Source organism: Epithele typhae (assembly GCF_022376455.1).
Source record: "Epithele typhae strain CBS 203.58 chromosome Unknown BXZ73scaffold_45, whole genome shotgun sequence".
Taxonomy (NCBI): domain Eukaryota; kingdom Fungi; phylum Basidiomycota; class Agaricomycetes; order Polyporales; family Epitheliaceae; genus Epithele; species Epithele typhae.
In genome coordinates, this window is record NW_025954236.1 from 103,212 (window position 1) to 121,589 (window position 18,378).

At 57.8% G+C, this 18,378-nt stretch overlaps 6 protein-coding genes across 6 annotated transcripts; 5 read left to right on the plus strand and 1 right to left on the minus strand.

Moving 5' to 3' along the window:
• Window positions 1-446: 446 nt before the first annotated feature.
• BXZ73DRAFT_103859 (uncharacterized protein) lies at window positions 447-852 on the minus strand (the record flags this gene model as incomplete). Its single annotated transcript, XM_048015712.1, has 2 exons — window positions 447-760; window positions 792-852. 2 exons carry the CDS (start codon window positions 850-852, stop codon window positions 447-449), a joined length of 375 nt encoding a protein of 124 aa, XP_047875291.1.
• Window positions 853-4,225: 3,373 nt separating this feature from the next.
• On the plus strand, window positions 4,226-6,505 carry BXZ73DRAFT_103860 (caspase domain-containing protein; the record flags this gene model as incomplete). Its single annotated transcript, XM_048015713.1, has 13 exons — window positions 4,226-4,355; window positions 4,427-4,515; window positions 4,572-4,632; window positions 4,684-4,740; window positions 4,795-4,835; window positions 4,893-5,070; window positions 5,126-5,242; window positions 5,302-5,801; window positions 5,857-5,929; window positions 6,055-6,100; window positions 6,156-6,261; window positions 6,317-6,337; window positions 6,395-6,505. 13 exons carry the CDS (start codon window positions 4,226-4,228, stop codon window positions 6,503-6,505), a joined length of 1,530 nt encoding a protein of 509 aa, XP_047875292.1.
• Window positions 6,506-7,342: 837 nt separating this feature from the next.
• On the plus strand, window positions 7,343-8,619 carry BXZ73DRAFT_79488 (uncharacterized protein; the record flags this gene model as incomplete). The annotated part of the gene is made up of 8 exons (XM_048023099.1): window positions 7,343-7,672; window positions 7,784-7,930; window positions 7,986-8,054; window positions 8,115-8,160; window positions 8,190-8,235; window positions 8,291-8,396; window positions 8,452-8,472; window positions 8,530-8,619. The coding sequence occupies 8 exons, from the start codon at window positions 7,343-7,345 to the stop codon at window positions 8,617-8,619; spliced, it is 855 nt and encodes a 284-aa protein (XP_047875293.1).
• Window positions 8,620-10,067: 1,448 nt separating this feature from the next.
• Window positions 10,068-12,018, plus strand: BXZ73DRAFT_103862 (caspase domain-containing protein; the record flags this gene model as incomplete). The annotated part of the gene is made up of 9 exons (XM_048015714.1): window positions 10,068-10,394; window positions 10,482-10,587; window positions 10,644-10,732; window positions 10,794-10,854; window positions 11,160-11,222; window positions 11,290-11,364; window positions 11,419-11,487; window positions 11,704-11,781; window positions 11,831-12,018. 9 exons carry the CDS (start codon window positions 10,068-10,070, stop codon window positions 12,016-12,018), a joined length of 1,056 nt encoding a protein of 351 aa, XP_047875294.1.
• Window positions 12,019-13,829: 1,811 nt separating this feature from the next.
• Window positions 13,830-14,686, plus strand: BXZ73DRAFT_103863 (uncharacterized protein; the record flags this gene model as incomplete). Its single annotated transcript, XM_048015715.1, has 2 exons — window positions 13,830-14,117; window positions 14,171-14,686. 2 exons carry the CDS (start codon window positions 13,830-13,832, stop codon window positions 14,684-14,686), a joined length of 804 nt encoding a protein of 267 aa, XP_047875295.1.
• A 1,276-nt stretch (window positions 14,687-15,962) lies between these two features.
• BXZ73DRAFT_91444 (subtilisin-like protein) lies at window positions 15,963-18,304 on the plus strand (the record flags this gene model as incomplete). The annotated part of the gene is made up of 10 exons (XM_048025973.1): window positions 15,963-16,150; window positions 16,204-16,537; window positions 16,599-16,713; window positions 16,770-16,877; window positions 16,951-17,049; window positions 17,105-17,218; window positions 17,273-17,382; window positions 17,435-17,620; window positions 17,684-17,871; window positions 17,926-18,304. 10 exons carry the CDS (start codon window positions 15,963-15,965, stop codon window positions 18,302-18,304), a joined length of 1,821 nt encoding a protein of 606 aa, XP_047875296.1.
• Between the last annotated feature and the right edge of the window lie 74 nt (window positions 18,305-18,378).

Here is an 18,378-nt window from a genome sequence, read left to right on the forward strand (position 1 = left end):
CGTCTATGATATTCGTCCAAAGCATGTTCAAAGCAACCCATTGCACTCAACAAAGCGCACGAATGATTGATATAGTGGTCAAAAAACTGTATTAAGCCTTACAATAGAGTACATGCGACTACTAACAAATAACGACAACAATGGGAAAAGCCGAACCCACCCGTATGGACGCTCTCTGCTCATCCACCGCCTGGCTGACGTACCTCTGCTCCGCACCAGGCTCGAGGTCGCGGCTGCTCACGACCCGGGCAAATTGCCGGTTCTTGAAGAGCGCCTTCTTCGACCGGCCGACTCACACCAAGTCGCCGTTCGCCATGATGAAAACGCGGTCAAGCGCGGGGCGCGGGGAGACGGGCTCGTCCGCGTGTGCGCTCCATGATGCGCGCGATCGACGGGTAGCAGCGATCGACGTAGACGGCCATGCCCTCCTCTGTCGCCGTGCTGGGCTAGGGCCTGCTGGAGGGCGTGGTGAACTCGGCGAGACCGGGGAGACCGTTGAAGGCAAGGAAGGTGGGCGCCCAAAGGGCGAGGTGCGCGCAATGGCCCTCGTAGCCGCCCCGGTTGACATGGAGGGCGAGGAGTCCAGGGAGCTCCGTGTACTGGTCCTTGTTGTATGTGAACGGGACCGCTGGGAGCGGGGACTCGTTGGCAGGCGCGGGGGAGAAGACAGCGCGGTTAGCGTCAAAGGCAAGCTCGACGTGCGCACACCAGCCCAAGTGGGTGAGGATGGGGGAGGAGAGGAGGTCAGAGGGGAGCTGAGCTGGGGGACGCACAAACGGAGACATACTCACAGTCGAAGATGTTGCCACACTGGTCATCCGCGCCCTTCGTGTAATCTACCCCGCCGTCCATGACGTCGTAAGGTGGCGTGGACAAGTGCTCTCGGCAACAGCCTCGCGGCCGCAGACAGGGAAGAAAGGCTCTTTAACCTAGACGGCCGTCAAGTACCTCGACCGCACAACTGCAGAGGACACATACCTGCAGCCCTTCATCACACAAACCCCCGCGCGCCTCAGCGCGGAGCAGGAGCCGGGGAGTTGGCGACGTAAACCCACGCCGGGAGCTCGTGTCGGACCAATCTGTAGAGGTCCTTCAGCAGCATGAAAAGTGCGAAGCCTAGGCGTACCCTCGTAGCTGTTGGCAGAGCAGGGGCTTTCTTGAGTTGATACTTGGAAGACCTGAGTAAACAGGAGAATGAAGAAACGGGAGATGTAGGGAGGAGGAGGAGGAGGAGGCGGGTGATTCGGAAGAGGAGACGGGGAAAGCATGCGCTGGCGCTGGCTGTGGCAGAAGCGCGCGTTTGCGCACGGGCCACGCGTGTGAATCCACAGGCGCCAGTGTCTATTCAGGCCAGGTGATGCTCTCGTCGCCCTCGACGCCATAAGGCGTCCAGGGCGACGACGGTGACCGCACCCTTCGCGGCGTCCTCAATGATGAGCTCCGTGAGCGCCTCAGCGAGGCAGCGCGAACACTCGCATTTGAACCTCCACCCGCGGGCGAGCTCAATGCGGCGCGCGCGCGACGCCCACGGACTCTAGATTCGGCTGAGAGCTAGACGTCAACCCAATCGTGAGCTTGTCGCTGGCCTTGGTCGGGTGCGTGGCGACGAGCTTGAGGTCCGTCGAGCTGGGGGCGGAGATCTGGCAGCCAAACGGGTTGCTGGAATGTGTGAGCCGTATGGAGGGGTTGTAGAAGGAGGGACATAACGTGAGAAGAGGGAAAAAGGTCGCACGTAAGACGAGACGAGGTACAGACCGGCACCGAGCTGGCGCGTGGTCCCCGTGTGGCATGCAGGCGTGCTCTTGGTCCTCAGGGCACTCGGTTGGAGCAGGCTACAGTCAGTAGTAAGTACACCCACACAGATTAATATACCATTGGTACCGCGAGGACCATGTCGTACAACACACCTTGTCGTCCCTGCTAGTACCATCAAGGTGTCGTGCACTCCCAGCTGCCAGTGGTATGCTAAGATATGCTAAGAGGTCTGTTGTGCACGTTATTAATATGTTTTCATCTGGTTTGTGTTGGCTGTCATTAGACTTTGCTACGGTATGCTTTGACAGTACTATGGAGTGCTATGGAGTGCGCACCGACGACTTTGGCGCCTACCGAGCCTACATAGTCTGTAGGCTGTGCTCCGTAGCAAATCTTTTTTCCTGATGTGGTTTCTCGTCCCTCGCTCATGCCAATGGGAGGGCGTGAAGGTCCCGTGAGCGATACGGTCGCCATTTTGTGGATGTGCCATACTGTTCCTCGTGTCTACGCTGTACAGGCTCTACAGTAGCTATTCGACTGGTGCATCCATTACCATAGCCTCTCGGCAAGGTGTGGATGCATCCGTCACCCCCGCCGGCCCGCCGGTTGCAATCTACGCCGCTGCCGCTTCCCCAGGCGCGCTCACGCGCCGCCACGGGCGCGACGCTGCCCCGACATGTCTGGCCACCGGCGCCTCTGGCGCTTCCACTCGAGCTCACTGTCTCCGACAGTGAGCTCACCTCCCCCTTTGTTTCAGACCACACTTTTTGTATAGAATTTGCGATCAAAATATATTTAATAGTAAGCTACTACAGTAGGACTAGCAAGTAATACTACAGCCCCGCGACAACGCGGAGGGCTGGGACGTGGTGGAGGCGCGGGCCAACGCGGACAGAGGCGAGCGACGTGGGCGGAGGCGGGTGACGCGGAGACGGAGATGGGTGGCGAGACGGAGGACGCAGAGGAGGAGGGCGGCGCACGCGGACACGGGCGATGCGGAGGCGGGCGAGGTGGGCGGAGGCGGGCGATGCAGGCGGCGGGCAGCGCGAAGGTGGGTCGCCAGGCGACGCGCAAGGAAGCGGACGACGCGGAGGCGGGCGAAGCCAAGGGGGTGGGCAACGCGGAGGCGGAGGACGAAGAGGAGGAGGAGGGCAACTCGGGCGGACGCGGAGGCAGGGGAGGGCGACGTGGAGGGCTTGCAGGAGGAGGCGGGGGACCGGGAGGATGTGGAGGTGGTTGTGCGCGACGCACAACCGCGACGCCGCGGAGACCGCGCGGAGGGGAGGACGGAGGAGCGCAGTGTGGGGGAGACGGGCGACGCGGGCGAGTGAGAGTGACGCGGGCGCAGAGGAGGTGGGCGAGGAGGCGGGTGCAGAGTAGGGCGACGCGGCGAGGCGATGGCGGGCGAGGCGGGCGCGAAGGAGGAGGGCGGACGGTGAGGTGGGTGGAGGTGGGTGACACAGCAAGGTGAAGGCGGGCGACGCAGCGATGCGGGGGCGGAGGAGGCGGGCGTGAAGGCAGGGCGGTAGGTCGGATGGGTGAGGCAGGAAGGGGGAGGAGGTCCGAGCAGACTCACCGAAACTAGGGCCGCGGTACATCGCCCTGGCCCCCATATTCTAATCTCCATGCTGAGGACGTCCGGATGGACGTCCTCGTGCGCTCTTGACGTTGTGAGGGTGGCCGGCAAGGTGGGTGAAGGACGTCACATGGAAGTCGAGATGGAGGGCAGGAGGGGAAGGGGAGAGTAGTGTCACCAAGTGACACTGTAGTCCAATAGCAGACGACAGTCGACCGTATGGCCGCTATCGTCTGCCTGGGCAGAGCGGGGAGGAGGAGGAGGGGGAGGAGAGTAAGGACGGCGAAAGGGGATGGACGTGTGGTGCGCATCACAGCCACGCGACGATGCGCGCCATGCGCAGAGGCGCGTCTCTACGGGCGCGCATCACGGATCACCGGATGCATCCGCACCCTGCTGAAAGGCTGTCGCAACGGATGCTCCCGGCGATTAGCAGCTGCTCACAGGCTTAAGGCACAGCCTTACACAGCGGAGTGACCAGTCGTCATACAGGCATTCATTTCGTCTAAACACTCAGCTCTGAGACACCCGGTCTCGCTGCTGTCTGTTCAGTTGCTTGCGCTCGGTCGTAGATAGGCCAAGGCGGAGGCAGACGGAGCAGGCTCGGGATCTGATATCGGTCGAATGGGTGTGGGAATTGGCTCGGAGATTGCGATGGCCGACCCCTTCACCTTCGCCTCGACGCCCACAAACCTCGCTGTAGTTGGAGGAGCCCCACAGCCATGGCATCTTCTTTCCGCATCGCTATACAACACCTTCATCCTCCCTACGGCAGGACGAATCGGGTACAAAAGGGGCCTTGGAGCGATCCCCCACCCCCACTGGTGCGTCCCGCGAATCCTCTGCGCGACCGCCTCATCCAGTTCTTTCCCTCCCCAATCTCGCCTCTTTCCTATGCCTCGGACTAGACTCGGAAAGCGCTCCAAGCAGCGACGTGCCCTAATCATCGGGATCGGTGGCAGTTCGCAGGCGAAGCTCTCCTCCCCGCATCGAGATGCCAAGGCGTGGAGGGACCTCATCGTCGGTCAGTCCTGCGGGCAATCTGCCATCGACTATTGCGCAAGCGCAGCTCACATGCTACTGTCCTTGCTCCAGAGAAGTACGGCTTCGTCGAAGACGAGATTGTTCTGATGCTCGATGACGCCGGGACGCCTGAGTATCTGCAACCTACGAGGGAGAACGTGGTACGTCTGCCTATAACCTTTTTTGCGATCCGAAGCGGACCTCCCCCCTGAAATAGATTAGTCAGATCAAGAGGTTTGTAAACGGCGCAAGATCCGGAGACAAGTTCATGTTTTATTGTGAGTCTATCTACTCGTGCGTATCCTTCGTATCTCAGGGCATGGGACTAGACTCGGGACATGGAAGTCAAGTTGCTACTGACACAGAGCCCGATGGATTTGACGAAGGTAAGCCCATACTTGTTTTCGCCTAAGCCCGGTGATTCTGACGAGACATTTTAGCTTTATGGATCAGTGACAAGGTCCAGCCTATCCTCGACGATGTATGTACTTTCACGGCCAACTCAATCATTCCTCCTAACACTCATCCGCGTCTTCAGGAACTGAGACTTCACCTCGTGGAAAGGCTTCCACGGGGATCGTGCATTACCGCCGTATTCGACGCCTGCACTTCTGGGACACTTCTGGACCTCGAGCACTACGAATGCAACAAGGTCTTCCACGATTTCTTGACGCAGAATCCCGGCAAGCCGTGCAAGAGTCACTCCGGATGTTCTTGTGAGCACTTATATGTTCGCTTTCCGACACATCCATGAACTCCGTTCATGATCAGCGAAGCGCCCAAGTCGCACAAGCACACGACGAGCATCTACCAAGCCACAGCCCACAGGACCGACAGACATGGGGGAGGATGTAGCTGACTCCTCGGTGCCAATGATCATCTGTAAAGGTGCGTCCATGCCCCTTCTTTGATGCAGGCAAGATACCCATTCCGTTCTCTGCGTGTAGAGCCCGAGACCATGCCCCCTGAGCACGAGCCCAATCGTGAGAGGGGCTCCCCCGGCCCACAACTACGCATCCACCAGTACCAGCCGATGAGCCGCGACATCATGTTCGAGGTCGCGACGACCGTCGACAATCTCGCGGTACCTGGATCTCCGAAGCCTGATTATCGCCTCGATTCTATCGCGGCCCGCGTCCCTCGCCGCCACTGTTCCGACACCCACCCGCTTCGCCAACGCCAGAAGGCCAAGCGCAAGCGCGCGTCGGACTCCGCGACCGGTACTCAGCCTCCTCCCAAGCGGTCGCTCACCTTCCACAGCTTCTCGGACACGGTGGGCACGCTGGCAAAGGACAAAGTTCTGCAGTTGGTCGACAGCATCCCCGGACGGAACTTGTATGATCAATATCTCCGGCGGTGCTCGACTCTGGAGCCGGAAGTCAAGCCCGTTTTATGCGACGGGAAGTGCCAGGAGAGGGCTGGGAAGGAGAGGGCAAAGGCGCATGTTGTGAGTATCGTGCCTGCGTACGCAGCTGCAACTGTACTAACACACTCCGATGCAGATATCGCTCACCGCATGCAGTGATGGCGAAAAGACCTGGGAATCAAAGAAATTCATGACCATGACCCAAGTATGTTTGTTCTTCTTTTGATGGCGGCATTATCGCTTACCTGTACCTTCACAGTCACTCATCGCCACGCTACATAGGATACCCTTCCTTCCGAGCGCATGCGTGTATGCTGATCGAATCATATGGTAGGTGACGAGCCTAAGTGCTCGATCTTCAAGCTTATGAAGAAGGCCACGTATGTCCTCGACTGCGATTCAATTAGACGTAGATTTTGATCAATTTTTCTACAGGGAAGACGTCTTTCAGACCACGCGTAGACATCGCGAGCTCATCAAGAAATACAAGGCGCAAGGGAAGGACATCGGCGACCTCGATGATAAAGATTCAATACCCCAGGTACGTCCGATGTTTTCTGCGATATAACAACGCACGAGACTGACAAGTCCTGCAGATCGGAAGCGCTAACCCATTGGTACGCCTTCGTCTATCAGCCTCTACGTGTCATTCGACGTACTAATACCCTGATCAGCATCCCAATGAATGCTTCAATTTGATGCTTTCGCCCCCCGGTTCTCCGCGTCCGAACCGCATGCAGTCCATTGAGGACGCTATGGTCATCGATTATGTGTCCTCGTCTTAAGCGAGCCCCATGGATATCCGCGATCATATATACATATTCGCTCACCCTCTTGCGTCATATGCTGTATTTTCATATACCCATACCCTACGTCTATGCTGTCCTACTTGAACACTCTCACATCGATAGTATGCTTTTCTTCTACTACGATAACGTCGACAATCTATTTGCAGTCGCCTTGGCAATTCAGTGTAATTGTGGAACATAGGGTCCGAGAGGCTATTGCATGAGGGATCAAGACGAATTCCGACAAGTTGGAGATAACGAAGGCATGCTCAGTCACCTCGTTTAGTTGAACCTGTCTCGTGGCGATGTCGCGCACGAGTGCATGCACTGGTGGAGCATTACATAAGCGCTATTAAGTATTGACGACCCGAAGACGCCAACATCACGACAGGCAACGGCCTGGCTTCGGAGCTCGAAAATGCGTAGGAAAAGACTGCGAAAGATGTCATTTCCAAGGGTACAAAACGGGGGCTCAGGTGACCTTTTCTCCACATCGTTCGACAATAACACGGGTTATCACTCATACTTACTTCTTTGTTACTCGCATACTATACACATTATATTGTCTTTGTTCTTAGCTACATCGAACATTGCAAAGAAAAGGTCACCTGAGCCCCTATTTTTGTATCCTTTGAAATGACATCTTTTGCAGTCCTTTCCTACGTGTTTTCGAGCCCCGAAGCTAGACCGTTGCCCGTCGTGCATTGTCCTGAGTCCCTGCCACACCCCTCAAGCGAACCGCATCCCCGCACCGCACTCGACGGAACATCACGAAATACTGGGGACGCCCGCCGATCCGTGGTATCCCAATTGCTCTGCCCAAGTAAGCACGAAATGCAAGGCCCGTTCACCTCAGGCGAAGCTTTCGGGGATCAAGATCCAACTTCGACGACGACCCATACTCCGCCACTACCGAACGCCACTCCTGGAGGAACGTACCATACCGCAAGTGACGTTCAGTCGTCGCTGACGAACGTGGAGCTCCGATGGCTCGCCAGGGTAGAGGAGGAAAGGGAGATCATGCCAGGCACGTTTCCCGACGGACCCTCCCTTCTCGCGTTTCTGGCCGGCCTGCAACATAGGTCCCCGAAAATGTCGTCATGGAGCACATCCTCATCCCACTCGTGGCACACGGCACGGGAGGCCAGGTCCAGCCCGAGTCAGGTTGGCCGAGTTACTTCCATTTATATTCCAGCTCGCTAAAATGTCTTCCGTTTGCTCTCATCCCTCACTTACACCAACCGCCTTTGACACGATCATTCCACGCCGTTCAAGTTGGCACTATTGATTGACATCGACTACGACCGCATGCCATATGACGAGTGCACGCCGCTGTCACGCGGGCGCCAGGACACGAAAGATCTTCGGGATCTACCCATCTGTACGTCGTGCCCATATGCTCGACAGGAGAGGGCGCACGTTGTGAGTATCATGCCTGCGTACGCCGCTGCAACTGTACTAACACACTTCGATGCAGATATCGCTCTCCGCATGCAGTGACGGCGAGCGGACTTGGGAGTCAAAGAGATCTATTACCATGACCCAGGTGCGCCCGTTCGTCTTCCGATGGCAGCATCACCGCTTACCTATTTGGCTACCTTCACAGTCACTCATCGCCACGCTACGTAGGATACTCTTCCTTCCAAGCGCATGTGTGTATGCTGATCGAATCATATGGCAGGCGACGAGCCTAAGTGCTCGATCTCCAAGCTTATGAGGAAGGTCACGTACGTCTTCGACTGCGATCTGATTGAACATCGATTTTGACCAAATGTTCTACAGGGAAGACGTCTTTCAGACAACGCTTATGCGTCGCAAGCGTATCGAGAAGCTGAAGATGCAAGGGAAGGATATCGGCGAGCTCGACGGTAACGATTCAATACCCCAGGTACGTCCGATGTTTTCTGCGATATAACAACGCACGAGACTGACAAGTCCTGCAGATCGGAAGCGCTAACCCATTGGTACGCCTTCGTCTATCAGCCTCTACGTGTCCTTCGACGGACTAATACCCTGATCAGCATCCCAATGAATACTTCAACTTGATGCTTTCGCCTCCCGGGTCGCCGCGCCCGAGCCACGTGCAGTCCATCGAGGACTATGGTCATTGATTCTGCGTCCTCGTCTTAAGCGATACCCATGGACATTGTCGATCCGCTGTGCACATTGCGTCTGTCCCCGATCGTACATGCAGCTCCGCTCACCCTCTTACCATCATATGTCGGAATCTTATATATACAGAAGACATTCTCATTATGCATGACCTCATCACGCATAAATTCTCTTTGTGCATGGGAGGGGCCTGTGACCGAGCGTGTCCCCTGCCAAATATGCATGGAATCTAGAAGCGCATAATGCATAGGCCTGTCTATGAATAATGCATAATATGATGGTCGGTTTCAGTGTCGGCGACGTCATTTGTGACACCAGAATGGGCCTCGGATGTGTACCAACACTGAGCGAGAGTTTCACAATAGACATAACTGATATTTTCCATGCAACAAGCCTCGTTACAGTCGTTCTGGGGGGCTTCGGCAGGGCCCAGTCCCTCGCGGTAGTCTATATTATACGCATTATAGCCATTACGTTACTTAGCGCTAATATTCCTCAATAGACGCCTACTCTATTCGTGCATATGCGCCCATAATGCATACCGATATTGCGTGACGGACCGTATGCGTTATGAGAATGCATTCTGTATACCCAAACCATATATACCCACACCCTATGTCTATGCTGTCCTACAACACCCGAGCGCGAGGGGGAGCGCGGCCTGCTTACCTGGCAGCAGCGCGGAAGGGTTGGGCTAGCACGGAGCCGCCACGCACCTTTCGACGTCCTGCCCGGTGAGAGGGGCTCATGCCGCGCGTGCCGCAGGCTCATCGGGCGACCGTCAGGGGTCGTGGTCCCGGGCTGTAGGAGGAGTCGGAGGAGGAGGTTATCGATTTGAGCCCATCCAGCAGCGCGTCAACACTGTAGCGTGGAGTGCGGCGGAGACGCGTCGGGACGTGGGGAGCACGTCATGGTGCGCGCGCGCCCCAGAGGGCACACGGTGGTGCGCGCGCGTACTTCCCGGAGGGTGCGCGGCGGCTGGGCGAGCAAGAGCGGACTGGTCCGTGCTGGTGATGCTGAGCGGCGCCATCATTCGCGCTCGTCTGGTTGGGTATGGGCTGCAAATGGGCTGGTGCTGGACCGCTGCCCGGCCGATTCAACTTGTGTAAACATCGGTTTAAACCGCGATTATTGTCCCACAATAACTCTTGTGGAAGATGCGGCAAGGTGCATTTCTGGCTGCAGGGCCCGAGAGGCCATTATATGAAGTGAAAAGACGAATGCCGACAATTTGGAGATACGACCTCATGTCTCGTGGCGATGCCGTGTACGAGTGCACGAGGCTCGACGACCCGAAGACGCCACTGGCACCCTCCGTCTCACTCCCAAGACTTAAGTCCCTGTCGCTCTCCTCAAACGAACCGCATCCACCCAACGCACTACAGACAAATCTTCGGACACCCGACGACCCGTAGTACTCCAATCGCACCGTCAAAGTCTGCACGAAATGCCAGGTCCCGGGTTCTCCTCAGGCGAAGCTTTCGAGGATCAGGATGATGCAACTTTGTCGACGCCGACTCACACTCTGGTACACAACGCTACCCCGGGAGGAACTTATCATACCGCATGGGACGTTCAGTCGGCGCTGACGGACGCGGAGCTCGCCAGGGTAGAGGAGGAAAGGGAGATAATGCCAGGCACGTTTCCAGACGGTTCCTCCCTTCTCGCATTCTTGGCTGGCTTGCAGCAGAGGTCCCCGGACACGACGTCGTGGAGCACATCCTCATCCCACTCGTGGCACACGGCACGGGAGGCCAAGGCCAACTTGAGTCAGGTTAGCTGTGTTGCTTCCCTTCATATCTCGGGTCGCTAAAATGTCCCCGATCTCCTTTGACACGACCAGCTCGCACCGTTCAAGTAGGCACTGCTGATCAGCATCAACTACGACCGCATGCCATACAACGAGGAGTACGTGCCGCTGTCGCGCTCGCGCCAGGACACGAAAGATCTTCGGGATCTGCTCATATGTACGTCGTGCCCGTTTGCTTGATTCTATGCGCTGTCATGAACGCGCCTGGATCAGCGACATACGGCTATGACCCCGAGAATATTGTAATGATGTTGGACGAGGACGGGATCGCGCCGAACCTCGAGCCGACGCGGGCGAACATCGTGAGTCCGACACGCCGTGCAGTCATTTCTATTCGTGGAGGACTTACATTTTTGCGTGCAGCTGGACCAGATACGCAAGATGGTGGCCAACGCACGGGCGGGGAGTCGATATGTGTTCTTCTGTGAGTGTTATTATGCCCCCATCACGCGTCCTCTCGTATCTCCCCTTCGCCTCATGCTCCCCCTTACCTCTCAACGCCCCCCTTCGCCTCATATCCACCCTTCCTCTTTCCACATCAGTGTTGCTCCTCTGTTCTGGTTGTTATCGCATGCGCGCTACCTACTGTCCGTCTAATACTCGTCCGTCCTTTGCAGTGCCTCTGCTGTATCTTTACCCTCGTTGTATCTTCTCTTTGCTCCCACCCTTTCCTCTCTGCACCATCTTTCCTGTCGCTGTATCGTTGACTAACTCATTGGTTCCTTCCAGTCTCCGGCTATTCTGGTCAAGTTGCGACTGGGCAACCGGAAGAGGAAGATTCGTTCGACGAGTGTGCGCATATCCAAGCTTTTGCCGTCTACGTTCTTATTTAATCTCCTCTGCTTCGTTCTCTTCCTAGCCCTCGTCCTCATTGATCACAGGAAGCACATCGGCGTCGACGAGAAGACCACGAACGAGCGCATATTATTAGACAGTGAGCTGCGTCAGCGGCTTGTTGATCCCCTCCCCACTGGGGCTCACCTCACAGCGATCTTCGACTCGTACCAGTCGGGGACGATGTTGGACCTGGACCACTACCTCTGCAATTCCATCTACAGTCCGTGGAAGAGCCCTGGGTTGCGGCGGAACCAGAGCAAGTGGCAGCAAGTCCGCCGGAGGGATGGACAACATGAGTGTTTGATCGCGTCTTGAATGAGGTCCACTTGGAGGTGGGCACGGATTATATGCGGTCTATACCGTGCTTCTAGGTCTGGGTAAACATCTGAAGGTTCCAGGAGCTGTAAACTGACTGCATACGGTGTTGTTCACTCAGGTATGAGCCAGTCGGACGTCCGTACTGTCACTGGGAAGCTCTCGCAGTCCGATAACGACCACGGCGACGCGGCCCGAGGTATGAGAAACAAGATTTTAGTCACTCTTTTGTCTTTACGCCGTCGCAGAGGACTCTACCTGGGGCGCGCGTATTTACCGGCGCAGGCGGCGCGTCTCCGAAGACGAAGTCGGGGTGCGCGGCGGCCGGTCGTCTCTCGGGGACGTCGCGGAGAGTCCGTCAACAGCCTCTCTGGTCACGTCCACTCTCATCGACGAAGAAGAGATCGACCGCAGGTGCTCGTCCCCACATCGTTGACCCAGTGCAACGCTTCTATGACGTGGCCGACAAACCGATCGAGGGCGCAACGGTGCTCTCCATCGCGTCATGTCAAGACTCCCACATGACTTCGAGCCAACGGGCTCGTTCACGCACTGGCTCATTCGGCTCCTCCAGCGGGACCCACACCAGCCCTCAATCGCTTCATCCGTGACCTATCGGGCAAGATTTACACGCCAGCGGACACGTACGCACGGTCCCAGGAGAGCTGGAAGTGGAAGCACCCAGTCGAGGCCTCGTCGAGCTCGGCTACCGAGATGGGGAGCTCCGAGTCCGGCCGACGTTGACGGAGGCCCCGCGCCGCGAGGCACCGTTTACGAGACTGGGAGCCCATCCGCTGGACCACTTGGATTTCACGAGCATCCCGCAGCCGCAGCTGGGGGCTCAGCATCGTCTCGTGAGTTGTTTGAACGCGTTTATGACCGGATGCACGGCTAAAACGAACCTGCAGGCCTTGAGCAACCAATCATGCTTTAGTCATGTTCCCCGAGTGCTTTGTCGTCGTTGCTAGTCATCTGCATCATCAGCTGTCCTTTTTTGGGCCCACGTCGTCCATCCACTTAACATGTACTCGCACTATACTGCAGCTTCACCCACTGCTTCCCCACACCATACTACGTTGTCGTCGGTTCCCGATTGTTCTAAACTTCCACAGGCTAACCGCAAACACGATGCACGGCAATCTCACGCACGAGTCTCTTCGCTATAAGCTACTTCAGAACGAGGTCCGCCTTTGTTGTTGTATCAACGTACTTGCCCATGGGTCAAGTTATCAGTACATAAAACTCCTGGCAACAAGATCTCGTTGTGAGCCGACCATATAATGTGTTTCTTACTAATTCGCGGCAAGGATTAAAAGAACCCCTAGCCTATTCAACATGTACAGACCCCGTTGGGAAGCGTGTGGTGACTTCCGGCTCACCGCCAAGTTGCACCTCCAGCGACCCCGGACGCCACTGAGGGCAGCATCGACCAGCACCTTTCAACCACAACCGTGTATTTAGCCATATGCGAGGCCTCAGGCTTCGCCCAACAACTTACATCTTCATTCCCCCTTCTATGCAGAGGTCACCTTTGAAGAGTCTCGGAAAGGCAAGGCTCCGAATCCGCCGCGCAGCCATTGGAAATGGCCTCAGCGACTACATCCGCTGCAATGCACTACATTTGGCTCATGCTCCGTCGGTACCGTACATTCATCGCCTTTTTCTAGCTCCAAACCGATCTAAACGGTGTTCGCAGGTGATTGTGCAGAAGACGCTTACTTTCTGCACCGCTGTGGGGCAGTGCCCCGGCGCGGGTCATGATGCGGCCCAGGCAGTGCCCCGCCCCCGCCCTTCTGGTTATGGACAGAGTAGCGCCGTCAGACCGTGGGTAGATGCTCTCGGCGGACCTCGTGTTCCGACGACAGAATGCCTTTCGTGCCACATGTAATGTCGTCGAGCCCACGCAGGCCGGTGCCGCCCGGCGTCAATTGGCCCACCAGTCCCAATTGGGCCGGGAGGCGGCGCAGTGGTGCACGGAGGATGCAGAAAGGCGGCGCGGGCCTGACCAGGCGCACGCATCAATCTCTGGGGGCGAGTCAACAGACCAGCAAGCTCTGCTCTGCATATAATCCGGGTTTGGCAAGGCACTCGAGACACTCTCCTTGCCCGCGCACACTCACACCAGCTCACCTTGCTAGGTACCGTCTCCACCTCGCGTTCTCTCGCATATATATCTGGTCTTTTGGCCCGTCTCGCTGCACACGTCCCTCGACACCCGACACCTCCTCGATCACCTCAGCGATCCATATGCCTCAGTCTCAGCGCAAGTCCGTCCGCTTCGTGGACGCTTCTGCCATTCCTCGAACGCCATCACCCTCGTCCTCGACGGCATCTTTCGGCTCGTCGCCGGGACCCTGGACCCCTCCTCAGCTCCCTCACCAGCCCTTGCCGTTCATCACCATGCGCGCCGAATATCCTCCCTGGACATCGCATCAGCATTACCCCTCGCCGCCCGTTGTACCTGTCCATATATCACCACCCAAGACTTACTCCGCTCTTCGCTCTGCTCCCGAGCTCGTTCTGGACCCACTCCTCGTCGCGCCCGCCTCGCTTTACATCCACCCACGCTCACCTGGGACGTTAACGAGCGGCCTTCGACGATCACCCTCGGCGGCATCCCCAACTCTCGCTCGCGCTCCACACTCACGACCGCCGACCTCGCCTCGCCCGCTGCGCGCCACGGCCCACGGGGGTCCCGTCCCCGTTCGCGCTCCGGCGAATGGTCCTGTCTTCCCGGGCTTCCTCTCTCCGTCCACTCTCCCCCCCCGCGACCGACTTGGACCTCGTACCCACTCGACTTCCTCACCGTAGGCGACGTCCTCGACCAGCTACACCGCGAACTGCGCACGTCGCTCCCGACGCGCGAGTACGGCGCCCTCCCACCGCACGTGCGGAGGCAGGCGGACAAGGCGTTCGAGATGCGGCACGGAGCCATCCGGGATAGGCGCGAGAGGGAGCGCGATCGCGGATTCGGGGTGCGCAAGGTTGATCTGCTCGGGGATGTGCGAGCATTTGTTGGATTGAGGCCGGCGACGCCGCGGGAGGTTCCGCTTGGGATGGCGCCTGATGAGGTGTTTGTGGTGGTCATGGAGACCTTGCGGTGAATTGACGGACTGGATGGACGTTGCGATTGACCGTCTCTGGCAGACACAGCTCGATATACCCATATACCAGTGTTGTTTGATGATACCCCGCTGGACTTCCCGTATTTGCTCAAATATACCCATTCTCTATGTTAGTGTTGTTTCATTACTGGAGACTCTACGAGTATACCTCTGCTACGTACTGAAGCATATGCGCTTTGCCAATACTACCGGGAAGGGCGTACCTACCTAAGTTCCCACTCAGTGACTGGAAGGGCGCACAGATTCTAAAGAGACTATTGTTACATCCGAATGATAATGACTCCATGACCACTAGTAAATTTTAGACGTGGGCGGAGTGCGGTACAGAGCGACGGGGGCCGATACATCACCTGTGTATGGTTCTGAGTAAAGGTGAACATCGGCGATTCGGCGTGCCTCCAGCGGGATTCGAACTTCGACTCCGAGAGGCTCGGGACTCGGAAGCGCGCGTTAGTGGAGCCTCCCGGCGCTAGCGCATATGGCAATCTTGACTTTTGCCAACGATGTCTGCCTCCGCACCTCTGCAACCTCGGACTCCATGGGTACATCTACTACCCACGATGCAATTTATACCTCTTGGAACCTCCAGAAACACGTAGCTGTAACACCGTGCTGGGGTGTCAGCCTGCTGAGGAGGATTTGCTCGAACACCAATTGAGACTTATCTCCGCTTCCAATCAGTGAGTACCTCTCTACACCCATTTATACCATTCCCAGACGTGCGTACGCGTGGTCTTCGGGCTCTTTCTTTCTCTCCGTATGCTTACGAATGGAGCTATTACCTCTTACTTTGGCGTCCACGGCTGTATAGCGTCAGGGCCATCTTTTTGAAATAGCGTTCATGCGTCTTGTTGCATTCACTGCTATGGCCGAGACGCTCCTTTGTGGGCTCGGATCAGATTGCACGCCTCGGTCGTTCCGCTGAAACCGGTGCTTCGCGGGGAGAGCGGGCGGTGTTTTGCCTTGCGAGTCCGAGTTTCTATTCACTCGCAAAGGCGCCAGTTGTACCCCGAATAGCAATCCACTGTCCACCGCTGTCGTGGTAATGCTGCGAACAGTCCTCAGGCGCGTTGCCCGACAGTTGCCGCCGCCGGTTATAAGGCGTGTTGTTTCCTCCCTGGTCACCATCGGGCCCTGGTCTCTCCTCTGCCCCTCACCCTCCACTCAGCCATCTCTCGCCATGCTCTCGACGTCGTTCCGCAACCTGCTCGGGGTCACTGTGCTCGCGCTCGCAGCACAGTTCGTCGGGGCGACGATGATCTCGCCGCGCGTCGTCCACGAACGCCGCGCCGCGACCCCGCACGGATGGTCCCTCCACCGCCGTGCAGACCCCGACATGGTCGTCCCGCTCTCCTTCGCGCTCACTCAGCCAAACATCGAACACCTCGAGGCGTACCTCCTTGACGTCGCGGACCCCAACTCGCCGAACTACGGCAAGCACTGGTCCCCGCGAAGGTCGCCGCGACGTTCCGCCCCACAGACGAGTCGGTCGACAGCGTGCGCGCGTGGCTCACGGGCGCAGACGGTGTGGACGCGTCGCGCGTCCGGCTCAGCAAGGATGGCGGGTACCTCGACACGACCGTGTCTGTCGCCGAGGCGGAGGCGCTGCTCGGCGCGGAGTACTACGTCTACGAGCACACGGACGGCACGCGGCACGTCGCGTGCGGGGACCGCTACCACCTCCCGGAGCACGTCGCGAAGCACGTCGACACCGTGTGGCCCACCATTCACTTCGATGTCGTCCCACTCTCGAAGCGCGGGGCGGACAATACGGCGGGGCGGGCGCCGGCGAAAGGGTCGCTCTCGGATTTCAAGCCCCCACAGCGTCTGGTGCGTGTTTACGTATGGTCCCGCGTGGTGCGCATATTCTCACGTGTGAACGTCCCATTAGGTTTCTTCGGCCACTCCCACGAACTGTGATAGCGCGACGACGCTCGACTGTCTGCGCGCGTTGTACAACTTTAACTACGACCTCGTAGTACCTAATGAGCACTCGATCGGCATCGGTGAGTCTCGCGTTTTACGCGGCCACCATGGGACGGAGCTGACCTCACGATGGCAGTCGAGTTCGGTATGGAGACACTCAACCTCGCGGACCTCCGTGTGTTCTTCGAGAACTTCGCCCCCGATCTTGCGAACAAGACTCCTACCTTCGTGGGTATCGATGGAGGTACGGAAGCGGATGCGTGTGTCAAGTTTAGCAGCTGATTCTGGTGCAGCAATCTCGAACCAGTCCATCACAGATGTGAACCTTCTCCTCGAGCCGAACCTCGACTTCCAGTACGCCATGGGTCTTCTGGGCGAGGAGGCGCAAGTGCTTCAGTACCAGGTCACGAACGAAGGTGGCTTTCTTGGCTCACTTCGATTATGTGTTGTGCCTCTGACATAGGCCCCTAGGTGGTCCCAGCTTCCCTTACTTGCAGTTTGACCTCCTCCTTAACGCGCTCGATGCCGACTACTGCACCTTCGAGGGGGGGAACCCGCCACAACTCGCAGAGTTCGATAACAACCGTGGGTATACCTGCATGTGATTCGTCCTACCTTGTGTTCTGATCGGTTGTCTAGAGGACTGCGGTACGAAGCCACGGGCTGACGTCATCTCCATCTCATACGACCAAGCCGAGGCCTCCTTTGGCTCGTTCTTCGCGCAGAGGCAATGCACGGAGTATGGCAAGGTGAGCTCGTTCGTTGGTTTCTGCTTGCATTCGCCTCTAACGCACGTTCCAGCTTTCGTTGACTGGGATCACGTTCCTCATGAGCTCGGGCGACAACGGCGTAGCGACGTTCAGCAACTTCTGCACCGAAGACAACGGCAACTTCGAAATCGGTGGACCCGACTTCGTGCCGCACATCGGCAACACCTGCCCATATGTCACCTCGGTCGGCGCGACGCAGGTCAAGGCCGGAGCTGACGTACGTCTTCTCCTGCGCATGATGTTCCCCTGATCGCGCTGACGACAGCAAACCCCGGTGCAGCCGACGAGCTCGAACCCGGAGGTCGCGGTGAACGCATTCAAGTCCGGCGGCGGCTTCTCGAACTTCATCGGCCGCCCGTCGTTCCAGAACACCGCTGTCCAGAGCTACATCAACAACTTCACGGGCAATCTGAGCGCGACGGCGTTCAACCGCTCCGGGCGCGCGTACCCCGACGTGTCGGCCAACGGGTACTTTATCCCTCTGCTTCTCACACGCCACGATGCTAATGCGTATATCCCCAGGCTGAACTACCAGGTGATCATCGACCAGGAATTCTGGAACGTCTTCGGTACCTCCGCCTCGACGCCCGTATGGGCGTCCCTCATCTCCGCGTCAACGATGCGCGGCTCGCCGCCGGCAAGTCGGTCGTGGGCTGGGCGAACCCCGCGGTGCGTATCTTCCCGGTCCCTTCTTGCACTTGACGCCGAAGCCTCATCCGTGCTGCAGCTCTACTCGTCCGCGTTCGCAGGCGTGTTCCACGACATCACGTCGGGCGACAACTTCGCATGCGGGCCGAACAAGAACCTCGGGTTCGTCACCGCGCCAGGCTGGGACCCCGTCAGTGGGTTGGGCACGCCCGACTTTGAGAAGCTGTTGGCGGCGTGGATGGCGCTGCCTTGAGCAACATGTATTTGTTTCAGTCTTGGACTTCCCCGCAACATGCACCGGTTTCTCTTGCCACGCCGTCCGTGCTC